Here is a 17,238-nt window from a genome sequence, read left to right as displayed (position 1 = left end):
ACACGAGAAGGCGGCCTGATCAGCGACACCTTCCGGACTCGTGCTGGGTCTTCCTCCTCTGGGTGTCATGGCAGGGCAGCTGGACTTTCTGAGGGGAGTCACACCCAGAGAGCGAAGTGCCTGCCCGTGATGCCACTGTGGGAACCTGGAGTCCAGCCGGGTTTCTCCTGGATCCCCATCTGCCCCCACCCCCAGCTGGAACCTTCAGACAGCCTGGCTCTAGGGCTTTGGGGAGCCCAGCCCCCCGCCAGGGCGGGTCATTGAAAACGGAGGGCCTGCCCCACCCTTTGCAGAAACCTGGCTTCGAGTCAGGGGTGGAGACTGGCCTGAGAGAGAGAGAGAGAGCAAGCTCAGCCACCTCATCTAGGTGATGGTACCGCCTGGCCCCCTGCCCGGGAGCGGCAGCGCACGCATCACGGCCGCCAGTGGTCTTGCCAGGGACAAAGCTTTGCTCTGGAACTCAGAGGGAAAGAGAGGTTCCAGGGAGCTCAGCACGCCTCCTGCCCCAGCCTAGACTGAGCAGTGGTGAGCGGGCTTCCCCAGCCTCGGGGGGACCTTGGGAGAGGCTGGTCACACGAGATGAGCCAAGCAAGCTCAGGGGCTCACACTGACCGCACACGGCCCGCAGTAGGCGCCACCCTGGTCGCTACCCATCACGGAACTACCCCCACCTTGTTAGGCAGACAGAGAGCAGCGAGGAACTTGGCCCAAACTCCGGAGCTGGGATAGGGAGGAGTGGGGATCTGATGGGGGAAAGTGAGGTTCTGGGTTCCGAGCACTGAAGCTCCATGTGCAGCAGCCAATGAAGCCCCGGAGAACCCCAGGCGCTCCAGGCTTGCTCGCTCTCCTCTAAGGGCACAGCAGGTGTGAGCTCTGCCCAGCACACCCACGTGTGCGGAGAGTGAACTCTGGCGAGCGGAGACAGAGCTAGTGTCTCCATCTCTCTGACTTGGAGCTGAGTGGAGCAGACGGGTGTGCAACAGGACACGAGTGCTCCCGGGGACGAGCGGTCACGGGCCCACAGTAGAGCAAGACGGCGACTGAGAAGGATGGAAACGGTTGCCCTGGGGAGTAGGCAAGGGCTGGTGGGCCCCGCAGAGCTGAGGGTGTCTCAGTGGGCGTAGGGCATCCACCGCAGCCCCACCCAGCTCTTAGGGCGAGATCCTACACCTTCCACCATGTGCTCAGCTCCGTGACAACCCCAGAATGGCGGACAGAGAGGATGAGAGTTGCTGAGGACTGGATGGGTGGATGGAGAAGAAATGACATCAAGACCACAGGCGAAGCCCCTCCCAGTTTCCCCAGAATCCCATCCTTTTTTTTTTTTTTTTTTTTTTCCTGCCTGTATCACTAGCACGTATCACAGGACTTGGCACAGGACATGGGGCAAATCTAACAGTGTGGTATTTGATGGTCTAACTCAGCTGGCAGATACACAAAACCCAGGGGCTCCGCTCAAGAAGAGATGGCTTCATTCTGCCCGAGAGGTGAGGGGGAGGCTCCTCGGAGGCCTGGTGGAGAGTGGGAGCAAAGGCATCCGGACAGAGGAAACAGCCTCAGCATAGCCTGGCAGTGCAGGGGAACCAGCCTCCTCAGAGAGTTGTCCCAGAGCGCTGCCAAATAGGCGATCTCGTTCTGCTAATGGGGATCGATAACCTACGTCACCACACCGTCCCGGGTTGGGACTTGAAACTCTACAGGACATACCGACCATGAGAAGGGAAAAACAGAGGCACCCAGACTAGCCCGGGTCTCTGGCCTGAACAGTTGCCCAATGAAACCAGCCCTGCTTCTTCCCCCTGCTCCCCCGCCCCCCCCCCCCCCACACACACACACAGCCAGCTCTCTGTGCCTGGGCAGCATGAGAAAGAAAACAGGAACCAACCACAGAGGCCTCCATTGTGACTCAGGCAGGGAACGCTCCCTCCCCACGCCACGGTGCCTTTCCCCATGGTGCTGTTCCTGGTGAGTCAGTGGCTAAAATCACAAGCCCAGTCCGCTGTCCACGCTGCTCTCCTAGGCTCTGCGAACGTGGGTACAGTCACCTGGGCATCCAAGCTGGAGACAGGAAAGGAGGGGACCAGACTGATGGTGGAAGCCCCTCCAATCTTTGCCTGGGTCACCATGACACCTGACTCCCTGTGACACCGGGGTCTTGGCTCAGGGGCAGAGACAGAAAATTCCATGTGTACAGTAGGCAGTAGCCTTTTATTCCTGGTATCGTGGGAGCGAGGGGACAGGCAAGTGGGCTGGCTTCCAGCTGGGCTAGCTCTCCGTTTCTAGGCAAGAATCTGTCTAGGGGAGCCCCAGAGTTTGGGGGTGTGGGGTAGGAATAGGAGCCAGCAGCAGAGCTTTGCTGAGGGCGGGGGGGGGGGGCGCTCAGCAGCATCTACTTCCAGCGCCCAGTGACTTTGGCCTTCCCGCGGGTCTTGGAGCTGCCGGAAAAAGAGAACTCAGTCAGATGGGGGACACAGGGCAGGATGGAAGGTCTGCAGGGGTGGAGGACGGGCTGAGGACCGCCAACGACGGAGAGGAGCTGCCTCCCAGAGGCAGCACAGACCAACAGCCCCAGGCTGCTGTGAGATCTTTCTGGTCCTCCATTCCATCCCCTACTGGCCAGCCACACAGTGAGGGAAGAGAAGAGGGCGGCCCAGGAGGAGCTTGTAAACCGAAGGGGTGGAGGCCAGAGCCCTCCGAGGGGAGCAGAAGGAGGAGGGGAGAAGGAGCTCAGACACCTACACTTTCTGGTTGTCATTGATCCTGTTTCGGAGAACGTTGATCTGCAACAAAGAAGGGAAGACGGTGAGCCATGTGGGAGTCTATTCAGTTCAGGCCCTAGGAGGCCTGGCGTTGGGGCGAAGGGGGCTCGGCCACAGCGTCAGGGAAGGTCGGGGGGAGGACATTGTGGGATGGATGATGGGGAAAGGGGCCTGGGAGCCCATCGCAGCCGGGAACCCGATTACACCAGGAGGAGTGGGAGCCTGGCACGGCGCTTACTTCGTATTTCTGCTGCTTGAACTTCTCCTGCAGGTCAAACTTCTCCGCCTCCAGGTTGTAGATGCTCTGCCACAGTTCCTTGGCCTTCTCCCTGCACGGGCCACAGTGGGAACGAGGTGAGAAGCAGTAAGGACGGGGCTCTTGTTTGCCAGACTTCACTCTGGGCCTCACTCGGCCCCCCAGAGGTCCCAAGTCCTCTCTCCCACATCTCGGCCTGCGGACAGCGCCCACCTTCTGTGGGCAAGGGGGAGAGCTGAAGCTCAGACAGATGAGGGGCCTTCTTCATGCTCTCTTGGCCCTGCTCATAAGCCCAGTCCCAGGAACCTGCCTTGGGAAACGTGTGGTGGCGAGCGCCCTCTGGTGGCTCAGAGCAAATAGTTCTCTCCTCTCCATCCTTGCCTTAGGGATGAGTGAGCACCCCAAAAGGAGCCCTACCTCAGCTGGTCTTCATTCAGGTGGTCGATAGCCAGCACCTTTCTCCTCTCGGCCAGAATCTTCTTCTTCTTCTCCCGCTCAGTCTGCCTCTTCCCACTCTTCCGTTCCGTCTGAGGAGGGTAGCGAACAGGAAGACTGGATTAGAGGCTTTCTTTCCCCCCGTCCCCTTACCCTCCCAACACCGCCCTCCTCCCCTCAGGGTAAGCGGGGTAAGGCCTAAAGATGACCGGGTTTATATACTCTTGTTCCTATAACATCCCCACACCATCACCTGCCCGGATCCTCCAGAGAAACTGAGGCAGGGACAAGGAGGGTCATTAGGCCCCTCCTCCTATACCTACTCAAACTGGTCTGCCTCCATCCAGCGCCCACCACCCACCCAGGTGCTCTCCTCCCCAAACAAGGCACTGTCCCCCTCCCAGAATTAAGGGGTAGGAAGGTCTTAAGGTCTCAGTACCCACCTGGGCTTGCTAAACCAGGAAACCATGAGAGAAAGACTCAGAGAGAGACGAGATGGCAACAGAAACACAGAAAGAAGGCAGGGCGGAGGACAAAGACAGAGAGACAGGAAGGAGAAAGTGATTCACATGGTCTACACAGGCTTCCTGGTGTAGGGCCCTGAGCTCAGGACAAGCGCGGGGTTCAAAGTGTTTCAAGGATAGGGTCACTGTGCGGGGCAGAAGCCTGGTGGTAGAGCTAGGAACTTTGGAAATCTTGATTCCTCCATGCATTAAAAACAACAACAACAACAACAACAACAGTTTTAAGGCCCAAGCATGGCAGTCAGTGCATGCTTATAATCTCAGCTACCCAGGAGGACCTCAATTCTAAGGCCAAACGGGGCCAAAATTAGCAATACTCCGCCTCACACACAAATGGCAACGGAAGGGCCAGGTGGTGGTGTAGCTCAGGTTGTAGCTTGCCCACCTACCAAGTGGGAGGCCTTGAGTTCAACCCCCTCCTGAGGGCGTTACACCCCCTCCTGTTCCAGAAGGGGGTCTGGAACTGATAGCGCATGGCCAGGAGCAAACACCCGCCATCTGTGGCCCACACGGCCGCGCCCCGAGCCGCTCATCTGACCTGGCCAAGGTCACAGGCAGGCGACATCACGGTCATGTGAGGAAACCGAGGCTCGGAGGCCACATCCAGCCACGCATCTGTATGTGGCAGAGCGCTGACGCCAGGCACGGGGCTCTCCCAGCTGTGCCCAGACATTGTGGGGGCGCCCCGGGGGGACCGTGAGGCGGGGTGATGGGGTGCAGGGCGCAGGACCCTCTCAGTGAGGCCACAGCCAGGCTGAGAGTCAGCTCAGGGGCCGGGCAGAGGAGGAGGCCCTGACTCCTACCCACAACGGTGGGGAACTTCTTCCTGTGAGCCAGCCACAGTCTCTCGGGTCCCCCAGGGCTCTCCTGGGGGACCCCTGCTGCCCCGCCTACCTTCTGGATGTATCCTCCAAAGTGCATCATGTTAGACAAAGCCTTCTTCTTCCGGGCCTCATCCTCGGCCTTCCTCCTGTTCTCCTCCTCCTCTCGCCTGGCCCTCTCTTCCTGATTGCCGAGGTGAGGGAGAAAAGGTGGGAAAATTCCTGATGCTAGACTGAAGGTAAGATCAGCTTTCTCCCCATAGGGCAGGGGCTTTCTCAGGGTACCGTAGCAGAGGACAGGCATGCAGGAGTTGAATGAATAAAAAAAAAAAAATGGAATGAATGAATGAATGAGAAAGGAATGAATGAATGTGGGGTCCTATCGTGTCTGTCTTGTCCTGTGTACTGGGTTCTTGTCAGAGCCGGACCGTGGCCCACGCTTGCGTGGCACGTGCGCACACTGTCTGGTGTGCAGAGAGAGGGGGGCTGGGGGCTGCAGGAGCGGGGAGCGTGCTGGGGTCTGGGGCCTGGGGGGGCGGGGCCAGGCAGCTGCCACTCACGGCCAGGCGGTTCTGCCGCTCTTTCTCACGCTCGCTGCGGATGCGCTGCTGCTCCGCGCGCTCAGCCCGTCGCTTCTCCTAGGAAGAGAGGCAGAAGTCCCGGTGTGGCCAGGAGGGGGTCGTCCGAGGGCCGGGGCCTCAGGCGCCCTTCTTCCTGCGCCTCCATTCTCAGCCAGCCCCAGGGATTGGCCGCGGCCAATGCACAGCTGTCACGTGGCGGATTGCAGCATTGCAGCTCGTCCTCCTGCCCCTGGCAGCTACCCAGTGCACAAAGGCCGCCGGCAGCTCCTACCCTCCACGGCACCCGACTGGCAGGAATGAAGGCAGGGACCCAAGGGTGGCAAGCTTTCAGTGGGTGAGCGGTCCAGGGTGGAGTAAGCGGGCCGGATGCAGGGAGGAGAGGACGGGGACTTGAGGGAGCACCCTCGGCCGTGAGCTGACACTCACGATTCTGTCCTTGAGAGAAATGAGCTCCTCCTCCTCCTTCTTCCTGTTCTCAAAATGAGCGTCGATCAGCGTCTGCAGCTCGTTCAGGTCCTTCTCCATGCGCTTCCGGTGGATGTCCTTCAGGGGGATTCGGGGATTGAGAGGCCGCCACCCCTCATGGTCCCCTGGAGGAAGGAGGTGGGCGAGAGGCCCTCTCCGCAATGCAAAAGGTGCTGATCCCGGGTGGTGCTCGAGGCCTGGCACACAGTCCCCATAGGCCAAGCACCCTCCAGCCCGTGACGGGCCCCCAGCCCATGATGTCCCAAGCCCCCTCTCCTCAGGGGCCTGGGTGACCACCGCAGCCCGGGCTCGCTGCAATCCCAGCCAGACTCACATCGAAGTCCACCCGCTCTCCATCAGGGATCTTGGGCGGTATCAAGTTGGGCATGAACAGCCTGTGGAGAGAGGACCCAGGAGTTGAGGAGCAGCAGCCCCACTGGGGACCTAGGGGGACAGGCAAAGCCTTCCTCCCTCCAGATTGTCGCCACCCCGCCAGTCACTCGATGACGCCGACCACCATGGCTCGGCCACCCCTGGGAAACACAGAGCTCTTTCATGGCGTTTCGTTTTCGTCCTCACGGTAAATGTAGGTAGGAAGCAAAGCTGACCACAAGCTCGGATGGGGCCCTGGCCCTGGTGTCCCCGTCTCCCCCCAGGTCAGCGTGAGGATGGATGGGGAGCTGCAGGGGAGGCCAGCGGCCGGGAAAGAGGAAGGCTCTGAGCAAACGCAGAACCGGGGACTGGCAAGGGCAGGCTGCTCCCCATCGACGTGGGAGGCGGTGCCCTCTGCTGGCGAGAGGGAACATCCTGTCCCCCCACTCACCCCACTCCCACTGCCTCTGGGTGTGGGGGCGCACCCCCCCCCCCCGCCTGCTCTGCCCCTTTAGGGCTTTCTGAAGCTGCCATCCCTAGGCGGGCAGAGTTTCAGTCATCAATTCCCCAAAAAGTAATTTGCCTCCCTTTCCCCCAGGTTCCACCTCGTCCATAGAAGAGGGTGTTCTGTGTGTGTGTGTGTGTGTTCACGCGTGGATGTGTGTCAGTTCTGGGATTGAACTCAGGGCCTTGCATTCATGTGGCTTTTTCTCTCAAGGCCGGTGGGCTACCATTGAGCCACACCTCCAAATCTGGCTTTTTAATGGTTCATCGGAGATAAGAGTCTCGGATTTTTCTGCCCCGGCTGGCTTCAAACTGCTGTCCTCAGGACTCAGCCTCCTGAGCAGCTGGGATTACAGTGGCCAGCTTGGAGGATGGTACTCTAAGCATTCCAAGGGGTACAATGTCTGGCTAGGGCCATCCCCTTTCTATAGGTGAGCAGAACCCCGTTAGTGCCAAGGTACAAGACAGGTAGAGAAACACGCGCTCCTCTCGGAGTTCCCTGACGGGTAGTGGAATGCACGCACCGCCCGCCCCCCTCCCCCCCGCCCCCGTCCTGTCTTTACCATCCTTCCCCGCCCCTCTGCTCCCGGGGCTTGCTCTGGGGTGCATTCCACTCACCTGGGCTTGGGTTTGGACTCCTCCGAGGGACCATCTGCAGGAGAGAGGATGACAGCCACAGGGTCAAGAGGCCAGATCTGGCCAAGACTCGGCTCCAAGGAGCTGGGCACCTTTCAGGTTTGTGGATGGGGTGGGCGGAGGGGGATCCCAAATTCCAGGCGCGTCCGCCAGCATGAAGCTGTCCCCAGGGGGAGGCCTCTGTGGGTCCGCGCGGCACTTCCCGCTGCCCCCATCCACCCGTTCTGCACGAGGCAGCTTGCTTCCCACGCGGCGTAGCAGGGAGGTGTCCTGCGGAAGGCTCACCAGGGGTCCCGGCCCCGGGACCCCTCCCCCTCGCCTCCTTTGGCACCCCATGAACCTTTTACCTGGGCGCCAGCAGCCCCCACGTGAATGTGACTTCAGAGCCCGTTGGCCCCCACGGATCGGGGACCAGACCCTGCTCCCCTCCTCTAACGGGCAGAGCCAAGGCGACTGCCCTCGAACGAGGAGCGGCAGAGGCTTCCAGTTCGGCACCCCAAACCCTGTGTGGGCCATCGAATTCTAGCCTGTCCTCCCCTGCGCCCCAGGCCCCGCCTCCCAGAAGGCGCCTCGTGGGAGGAGTCCACGCGCTCGGCGCTCACCCGCCCCCTCCTCACCTTCGGCCTCCCTGGCGTCGTCCTCAGGTCCGTCCTCTGCACAGAGCAGAGACAAGCCGTAAAGATCTTGTTCTGCGCTCAGACGTCTCCCCAAGAGTTTCCCCCCCAGGAGGCAAAGCCTGGCCAAGGGGTGGGGGGCCTGGGGGTGGGAAGGGGGCGTGACCTACACACGTGAGCCCCTGGACCTAAGACTGCCCGGTGCAAAGGAAGCAGCAGCAATCGCTCGACGGCCATCCACCTATCCATCCACGAGACGGGAGGCGTGGGCACCCGGGGTGGAGGAGGTGGGGGGCGGGGGTCCTCGCGGCTCCAGGGCCATACCTTCTGCCTTGGGCTCCTCTGCCTCCTCCTCAGCCTCCTCAGCCTCGGCCCCACCATCCACCTCCTCGTCCACTGCCTCCTCCTGCTCTGGAGAAGCCAACCAGACATGGTGAATGACCAGGCTCCACTTGGGCTAACCCTTGGGTGCTGCACCCAGGCAGAGGGTGCTCAGGGAGGGAGGAAACGGGGCCCGCTGCATCCAGGTCCACGGGGACTGGTGGCGGGGAGCCACTGATGTGAATGAATGAATGAACGAATGAATGACAGCAGCTGCCTCGTTCTCGCTAGGCATCAGAAGTCAGCAAGCTAGACAGGGCCCAGGACTCTCTGGCCACACCCAGCCCCCCAGATTATCTCTGTAAAAAGCAAAGTTTTCTGGGCACAGGGCCCCATCCACTCACCTACACACTGACTGGGACTACCCAGGTGTCGGTGGCGACAGAGACTATAGGGCCCACAACGCCTAAAACACCGCGTGTGCCCGTACAGGAAAGGCCTGCCACCCCGGGTGAAGGCACGGGACCGGCAAGCCCGTGGGGCGTCTTTCCGCCTCCAATCTGCCTATCTCTGTGGGGGCCTGGGAATCCAAACCGGGCCTTTCCAGGACGGAGATCTATTCTCTTCCAAGAGGCTGGGAGGGCCAGAAACTTGGGGTGGAAGGGTTGGGTGTGGCGAACGCTCTGGGGAGCACCAGAGCCCGCCCAGGGCTGGACCCGGGTGAGGGAGGGCCTGTCGGGCCTCTTTCTGCCCCACTTCACTCTCTCCTTCTCAGCCACTCCCTGGTGATCTGACTCCGCCCTGCTCCCCGTGTACCCCACCTGGACAGCCTCCCCCTGCCCCCCGCTGAAGGTGACTGGGGAGGCCGTGTCCCGAGCCAGGGACTCAGCGAGTCGGAGGCTCTTCCTCCGCCGCCAAGAGAAGCCCGCGGCGTGCCCGTGGGGGGGGTGGGGGGCACGTCGGCCCGACCCAGAGGGTGGCCAGGAAGGTTCTATTTCCATCTGATTGCCCGGCAGGGCGAGGCCCCGCCCCTTCCGGCGCTTGAAACCCAGACGATTTGGACAGGATGGCACCCAGACCGGGCCGCTGCCTGCCAGAAGTGTTCGGTGGCGCTCGCTGACAGACAGACGGACGGACAAGCGGCCACCGCTTGGCACGGGGAGAAGGCAGGCCCCGGGGCGCAAGGGAGGGCCGTCGAGGGGGACAAAGACTGCCTCCGTTTCCCACCGCCTGCCTTCTGAGGGCTACGCGGTAACTCGTGTTTGTGGTAAGCGAGAGGCTTACCTCGGGACAGAATCTTCCAGAAGGACTAAGTAGAGGGCCAGACAGGAAGAAGATGACCCGCTGTCGGGCTCACCTTTCGGGACCCCCCCTGTGTAGCACCCGGTGCGTGTCTTCTCTGCCGTACCTGACCTTCTGACCCAGTGCTCGTGCCACGGCTCCAGGGAGGGGGGGTGACTGACTCCCCAGGCCACCCACTGCCGCCGGGGACATTTGTTCTAAAATTAAGCCTGGCTCTGTCTCGCCAGCGCTGACTGTGGGCGCTGGGAGGAGGTCCAGCCCCACCCGGCCCCTCGGCAGGGCGTGTCCCTCTGCTCTGGCTATTTCCAAGTCCCCCCCCCCACCAGCTGCTCTTCGGATGACTTTGCCGTCCCTCCCACCCCCACCCCAGGCCACCTGCCTGGGAGGAGGCTTCACGGAGTCCTTGCGTGTGGTCAGGAGCTGCTCGTTCTGTGGCCCTCCGCCCGTGGCCACCCCGCCCAGGTCCTTCCTACTGCCCAACCCCGGGAGAGATTCCAGAGGGAGCCAGTGGCCCCCAAGGAAAGACACGAAGGCCCCCAGAACTATGATCCTGGCCCCGTCATTGACCTGCCCAATGCTTCCCCACCCCAAGCACAGAGCCCCCTCCCCCCCCCCCCGGGGACAAGGGGCCCGGGAGGCGGAAAGCAAGGCAGGAAATGCTGAATACCATCATGGTCTTCTTGCCAGTCTTCGTCTTCTGGGTTCAGGGAGTGGCCGCGGCGATGGGGAGAAGCGAGACAGGTTAGTGTGGAGCCGAGGGACCGCGGCAGCCATGCAGACCCAAGCAGGGCTTGGAGGCACAGGGCCAAAGGTTAGAACTGAAGGGCATAGAGCGTGGCCACAGCCCAGCGGTGCCCGGCACGGGGAAACGAGCTACAAACCTCTCCCTGCCGACTTGGTCCCGGCTAGGCGGAGGCTGCACGAGGCTCACGGGGGAATTATTTGGACTCAGGGCCAACACCATACTGTGCATAGTAGCCAGGCCCAAATCAGATAGGGTTTACTTCCCAAAGCCCACCACCCAAAACCTATCGTATCAAGTAGAAAATCCTCCTAAACAAAGACACGGCCACCAGATTAATAGGAGTCAAGGCAGAGAACAGGGCAGAAGTTGGCGTCCACGAGGGTACTGAATGGAAAGATGTTTCAGGTGATTCCTGCGGGGTGTACGGGATCTCTGGAACAGAACTGACTCTTGTGGGGCCTTCTGATTTCACCCGTGGGTCTCCCATCTCAGCGTTGGCTAGATACCCTCAAAGGAGCCTCAAATAAGCAGGAGTCTCCCCATTTTCCCTAGAAGGCCCGGAGAACGAGGTAAGGCAGCTGCTGAGCCCTGGGTTTCAGTCCCGAGACCTGCACGGAGACCTCAGGTGCGCACACCGAGTGCTGGAATGATGTATTTGCGCATTGGCAAAGCCATTGTGGGCTGGCCTCGGGTGTAGAAGCCTAGAGTGACTGGGGGCCATGTGAGCTGAAGGAAGGTCTCTCAATCACTTCCTGGGTCAAGCTCTCCTGAAGTTGAGACCTTGGGTATTCTTCTGGTGAGTTGGGAACAGTTGTATATCACTATATCCAAGAGCAGGGACAAGATGGGCCTTTGCCAAGTAATCGTAATAACACTTCGTGCCTATGTAAAGTGTCTCAGTATTTTTGTGTTTGTCATTGCATTTGGAGAATACATTAAATGTAACGTTCTTGGGGAGGTTGTGGTATTTTGGTTATGATTGTGTGTGTGTGTGTGTGTGTGTACGTGTGTGTACAAGTAATGGAGCTTGAAGCCAGGTCCTAGGCACTATCCCTTAGCTTTTTTACTTAAGTCTGGTGCTCTACCACTGGAGCCACAACTTTACTTCTGGCTTTTTTTGTTTTTCCTGGCTAACTAGAGATAGGAGTCTCATGGACTTACCTGCCCCGGCCGGCTTCAAACCTCAACCCTCAGCTCTCAGCCTCCTGAGCAGCTAGGATGACAGGCGTGGGCCCCCAGCACCAGGAAGATGTAAATCTTTTAGTCTCAAGGTCTGAGCAGCCAAAGTGGGGCCGACTCTCATGGAGGAGCCATGTAAGGGGGTCTGCTCGGCTGAGAATTCAGACAGGTAGAGACAGACTGCTTCCCCAGGGCTCCCGGGGATTCCAGCCGGCTGAGATTCCTCCCTTCATCCCTTCCCTGCCCAAAGCACATACCTTCCACAGCCTCTTCTGCTCAGGAAAGAAGGCAGGGCAGCAAGAGAAGGGGGTGGGGGAGGTGGGTCAGCTCCCGGCTATGCCTTCCTCCTTCTCACAAAGCACCCGCACACCTGCTTACCTTCCTGCTCCCTGAGTGCAAAAGAAAGTATTGTTAGTGCTATGCATGTGCACACACGCGCACACACACTCACCCCCAGCCACTTTCCTCAGAGATAGCCCATTTTTGATTTCCCTCCTCACTTCATGGAGCTCACAGTCCTCAGCCTCCCGCCCCGCCTCGCCTCCATCCAGCACTGTCCTTAGCAAGCCCTGTGCCCCCTTCGGCCTTTTCCCCATTCCTGTCTATCTCTCACCTCCTCTGAGCTTCACCCAAGCATGCCCCCTTTCTAGAAAGCTCTTCCCAAATCTCTTCTTTCTCCCGGGACTCCTACACAGAAAAGACACACCTCCACCCAGCAGCTCCTCTTGCACCTCACACCTGCTTGGGAATTCCGTCCACAACATCCACTGGGATGTGTCTGCATCCCGGTGCGAGTGTGTGTGTGTGTGTGTGTGTGTGTGTGTGTGCGTTTTCCCGGTGAACACCAGGAGACCTTGGTTGGATTGCCTGAGTGTGCCCCACCCCTGGCACCCAGGGCAGCTGGATTGCTCTCTGAGCAGGTGTGAGGGTCAGGCAGGCGGGACGGGCCCTGGGGACAGGATGCTTCTAGAAACTCACTCCTCGTACTCCTCCACCACCTCCTCCGCGTCAGACATGGTCCTGCACTCCCTCCGGGAAGAGAAAAGCAAGCGTCAGTGTGGGTGGAAGGGGGGGAGGGGACACCTTCCTCAGGGTGCTCTGGTCCCCACGGTAGAGGGACCAGGGAGGCCTGGGAGTGACCATCACCTTCCCCCCCCTTATTAACTGCCCGCCCCCCCAAAAAAAGGGCCTATTTCCTCCTCTGCAAAGGGGCAGCGGTGACACCTTCATCGCAGCAGGGCGGTCGAGTCGGGCTGGTCCCTTCGGTCACCTGCTCCTGAGCAGGCAGTGCGGCGGCAGATCCGCGCTCCTGCCTGGGCCTCTCTAGGTAAGGGTGGCAAAGCCCACGGGAGCACTCAAGGAGGCAAAGCACTGACAAGTCCCGGCTCTGTCCTCACTGACGGCGTCTTCCTGCACAGAGCCCCCCCCCCGGGAGACCTGGGATGCCGGCGGCCGTGGCCTCTCCAATCCGTGGAGGGGGGAGCCGCTGACACGCAGAACAATCCAATCCATCTCTGAGTGGAGAAAGCTAGCTTCCCCAGCTCCTATGTATGGCTACGTGGTTCCGTGTCTGTAACCTTCTTGAATCGGCAGGGTCACAGACGTTGACCGGGGGTTGGTAGCGTCAGGGGATATGTAAATGGTGGGAGGGATATACTTTCCAAGAGGGATTCCCTTGTGGGTTTGCAACTGCTTGGTGTCTGACTGTAGGAATTAATGTATGGAGCTTCCTAGGTTAAAACTGTGTAGAATGTACGAGCAGGGAGTATAACTCAAATGATAGAGCTTGCCTAGCTAGGCCCTGCGCTCAATCCCTTAGAACTGAACTCATATACATGCTACCAAAACACTCAGACTAATACCACGGATTGATTACATAAATGTCTTCATTCTGGCTGTGCTGTTGTCCTAAATCGTCACATAAACGTTTCCAGTAAGGGATCTGGGGCAAAGAGTTGAAGCAATTTCTCTGTGTTTGTTTCTTAAACTACATGTTCACCTATGCTTTCCCGATAAAAACCCAATTTTAAAAAATAGCATCTCTTCAGATATTCCTCCCATGGTGCTAGGCCCAGGTTTGGATTGGAATGCTCTGTTGTAAGTTTCTGGGGGAAAAGTCTTTGCGCCATCTGTGAACCTCAGCTCTCTGCACCATGGAGATACGGCGTATGGAACGCTTTACAAGGACCAGACTGGCATTAGTGGCGTCGCTGCGCATGTGCGATCATGCGAGGAGCTTCAAGGAGGGGTGGCATGAGCGAGGTTTGCGTGTGAGATGAATCGGGTTTTGAATGCTGGTTACCGGAAGCCTTGGTGTGCGGCCTTGAGAAAAGCCATTTCACCACCACCACCACCACCACCACCACCACCACCACCACTCCCAACACACACAGGTTCCCCTTTGGGATCAAATGGTTTCTCCCTAGGGAAGGAGGTACCGCTTAGAGTTAACCAAGAGCAGAAACTCAACTTTAAAAAAAAAAAAGTTCTAAGGAAGGGTGGGGTGGGAGGGAACAATCCCATTGATTGGAGTGTGAACAGTGCCCCCTGCCATTGGCAATAGGAAGGCCCTGTGACCATCTGGATAATGGGGTCTCCTGGGGAGAGAAGGATGAGTCAGCTTAGAGTCAGGATGGTGAAGGGGACCACCGTCTAATCCTTCCCCTGTGCCAGAATGAGGGCAGCAGGACACGGAGAGTTCGGGGCTCCCTCCTTCACCGCCTCCCTCTGTATGCTTCAAAGTCACGGTGGAGCCCCATCGCGGGCACCCAGCTCTGGACATCCGTCCACAAGAGCCGCTGCTCTGGTGTTGTGAAGCGAGGACCGCCACGAGGCAGCCCCACGGGGGCCGCGGAGTTCCCGGGGAGCAAGTGACTCCCCAGCTGTCCCTCTGGCTGACGGTTTGGGCTCAGGGCCCCCTGCCGCTTGGATTGGCGTAGAGACAAGCATGGCTGCCTCTGAACCGGCCCCTCCTCGGCTCCCACGCCCCGTGCTACCCTTCATCCGCCTCTTCGGGAGGGTGGAGAAGACATATCAGACCCGCCAGGCATCCATCATAACAGAGTGTGAGCAAGATGCTGCTTTCAAATAAAAAGCCACAAAACCTTCCAATGGATCCCAGGATGAAAGTGGCCAAAGAGAAGAGCTCGGGGTGCAGTAGACAAACGTTACTCGCAGCTAACCCCTGTGGGCTGAGAATTTGGGGAACACTCCCTGAGCCCCAGGAGCCACCACGTGCTGCCCACCCCCACCCCCCACCCCCGCCCCCGGGGAGGAGGGAGAAGTGTCTCAGAGGAACTGTGTGCGGCTGGCTTCGTGTCGCTCCGGTCCAGCTCAGAACCACGGCCAGGCATGGAGCTGGGCTCAGAGGAGGAAAGCGCAACTTAGGGTCCCCTCCCTGCTCCTCTTAAAGCACCGCTCGGCTCCAAAAATAGCACACAGAGCACGGGGCCCGGCCAAGCCACCCATCACCGGGCAGGACTTCACAGAGGAGAGGAGGGGAGGCTGAATGTGGAGGCTTCACGTGGGAGGTCAAGAGGGGTGCGTGTGTGGAGGTGCCACCGCCTTACACACCCAGCCTGACTCTGTCCCAGCCGGAGACCAGCATCAGCTCTCTTGGGGACAAAAGGAAAAGGAAAGCAGTGGAAGGCAGAAAGAAGACTGGCTTTGGGGGTAAAAAGAAAAAAAGAAATCAGGGTGTCAAAGCCAGCTTTGGGCGAGGTGGCCTTAGTTAAGTGACCTAAAAGTCTCTTGAGTCTCGGTAAAGGAGATGAGCTCCCAGCTCTAGCCTGTAGTCTCTGAGCCGCTGAGAGAAACGCAGCCCCTGTCCCTGGGTTGTTTGTCCTGATCTCTTCCTAAACCTACAGCTGTTAGCCAGGGAGGGGGGCTGGGGGGCTGGGGTGGAGGGGGGGCAGGCAGGAGAGGCCCCAGGAACTTGATCCTCTCACATTCCAGAGAAGAGCTTGAGCCCGGTGTGAGGGGCAGAGGAGGAACCCCAGAGGTCAGGCGGCTTCCTGGCTGTGCTCCCAACAGAATGTGCTGGAAATTCCTCACACCCCAGGCAACCCGCTCTCCAACAGCCCTTCAGAGAAGCTAGAAAATCGGATGGAGTCTTTCCCTGTTCACTACAGGACACGGAGCAGGGTTGAAGGTATTCTGGCTCGCACCTGGGGGAACCCACAGGGCAGCTGGGCCCGGTGCTAACTTTTCAGGGCCAGCCAGATTGGCTGCCCCCGCCCCCCCCCCCACCCTGGAACTCCAGGGGGAAGGGTTGGCCCCACAAACCTCCCACTGCCTCTCTGTTCTTGGCACCTGGTCCGGGGGGCCCAGTAGAAAGGAGGCACCTGCTTGGGGACACGAAGACCCTTAACTGAAAAGGTTCAGGTCATATTTGGCCAATAGCCAAGCAAGGTGGAAGACGAGGCAATTTAGGGGACCCCTGTTGGTCCGAGCTCCACTGCCTTGAAGACAAGCAGAGGCCCAGCAAGGCCCTAACTGACTTCACAGATGAGGAAATCGGGGCCCGTGAGGAAAAGTGGCCTCCCTCCCAAGGCTTGACGGGAATGCCATCATCTCTGGGGGAAGACCTGGGCCTCCAACCCCCCATCGGCGACCCCTGACTGTCAATGCGGTCCTCCCCAAAGCTAGCCTCGGCCTTCTGTTCCCACAGCGCCTCCTCTGAACGTGGCTCCCTTCGGGAGGGCGGGTGGACTTCACTCAGCCTGGCGTCCACTCGGAGTGGACACTGGAAGATGCCAGGGGGGTGCCGGGACCCCGAGGTCCCCCCATATGCTGTACCCTTCCTCCGAGCCTCGCTGGAGTCTTACCTCTGATCAGGGGGGCCCCACAGGTCCTGGCTAAGGCTGGGCTCCGGCAAGGACTGACGGGGGGGCAGGAGACGAGGGCGGCTTTAAGCAGGCATGTGGGCTGGAGGCCTGAGAGCCAAGCCCTGCGGTGGGAGGAATGTGCAGCCCCAGACCAGCCAGGGGAGGGGGGGAGGAAGGCAGGGAGGGGACACAATGGGGGGTGTTGGCTGCTATTTTGGCAGGTGCCGGGCACAGGGCTAAAGGGACATGTACCCCACGCCATATAAGCCCATGTGGTCCTCCAGCTGCTCAGATAAGCTATTTAAAACCAGAGCAGATACGCAGAGAACAGGCTTGTGACATAACCCAGCTGTCCCTCTTGAGAATCCTGATAAAGTAGAGGCCAGCCGTCCAAGCCTGGGGGCTGGGGGAGGGAGGGGGAGGCCAGAATGGGGCTGGGGGGGTGGGGGAAACAATCTCCTAAGACCCTGCATCTTGGGTAGGGGGGGAGTGGAAGGTAAGCAAGAGCTCCACTATAGAGGGGTTGTGAGTGATGTGTAGAGAGCTTCATTGCAGATGGCTTGAGCGATGTGGTCTTCCAGGCGGGTGGCTGCCCCTAAGGGGCCAATCAGCCTTGGGCAGATTGCAGGCTCTTCCAGACCCTCTATAACGTGAGCTTTCTCCATGACCATCAAGTCCACCGACGAGGCTCTCCTCGCAAGGAGTATAGACTCCGACTGCCAGAGGAGGTTAGATACCAGTGAGGAGAGCCATTCCCCTTAGATGCACAGCCAAGCTTTAAAAATCAAGGCTGACTATTAGGAACCGCTAACTCGCTGGATCACAGACCCATAAGGTTAAGGCCAGGGCTTTTGTGACCTGCTTAGCTGCGTTATATCCACGGCCCCGGAGTACAGTG

General features: G+C 59.5%; 1 protein-coding gene across 1 annotated transcript; it reads right to left on the bottom strand.

Annotated features, from left to right (window-relative positions):
• Positions 1–2,203: 2,203 nt before the first annotated feature.
• Positions 2,204–16,525, bottom strand: Tnnt2 (troponin T2, cardiac type). The gene is made up of 16 exons (XM_048356645.1): positions 16,341–16,525; positions 12,493–12,543; positions 11,893–11,903; positions 10,258–10,284; positions 8,292–8,378; positions 7,971–8,006; positions 7,336–7,369; positions 6,176–6,236; positions 5,803–5,919; positions 5,356–5,433; positions 4,869–4,979; positions 3,894–3,902; positions 3,433–3,542; positions 2,998–3,088; positions 2,740–2,780; positions 2,204–2,435 (listed from the first exon to the last, which is right to left on the bottom strand). Exons 2-16 carry the CDS (start codon positions 12,528–12,530, stop codon positions 2,390–2,392), a joined length of 897 nt encoding a protein of 298 aa, XP_048212602.1. The 5' UTR covers positions 12,531–12,543; positions 16,341–16,525; the 3' UTR covers positions 2,204–2,389.
• Between the last annotated feature and the right edge of the window lie 713 nt (positions 16,526–17,238).

This window comes from Perognathus longimembris, chromosome 11 (assembly GCF_023159225.1).
Source record: "Perognathus longimembris pacificus isolate PPM17 chromosome 11, ASM2315922v1, whole genome shotgun sequence".
NCBI classification, from domain to species: Eukaryota; Metazoa; Chordata; class Mammalia; order Rodentia; family Heteromyidae; genus Perognathus; species Perognathus longimembris.
This window is presented reverse-complemented; position numbering and strand designations above follow the sequence as displayed.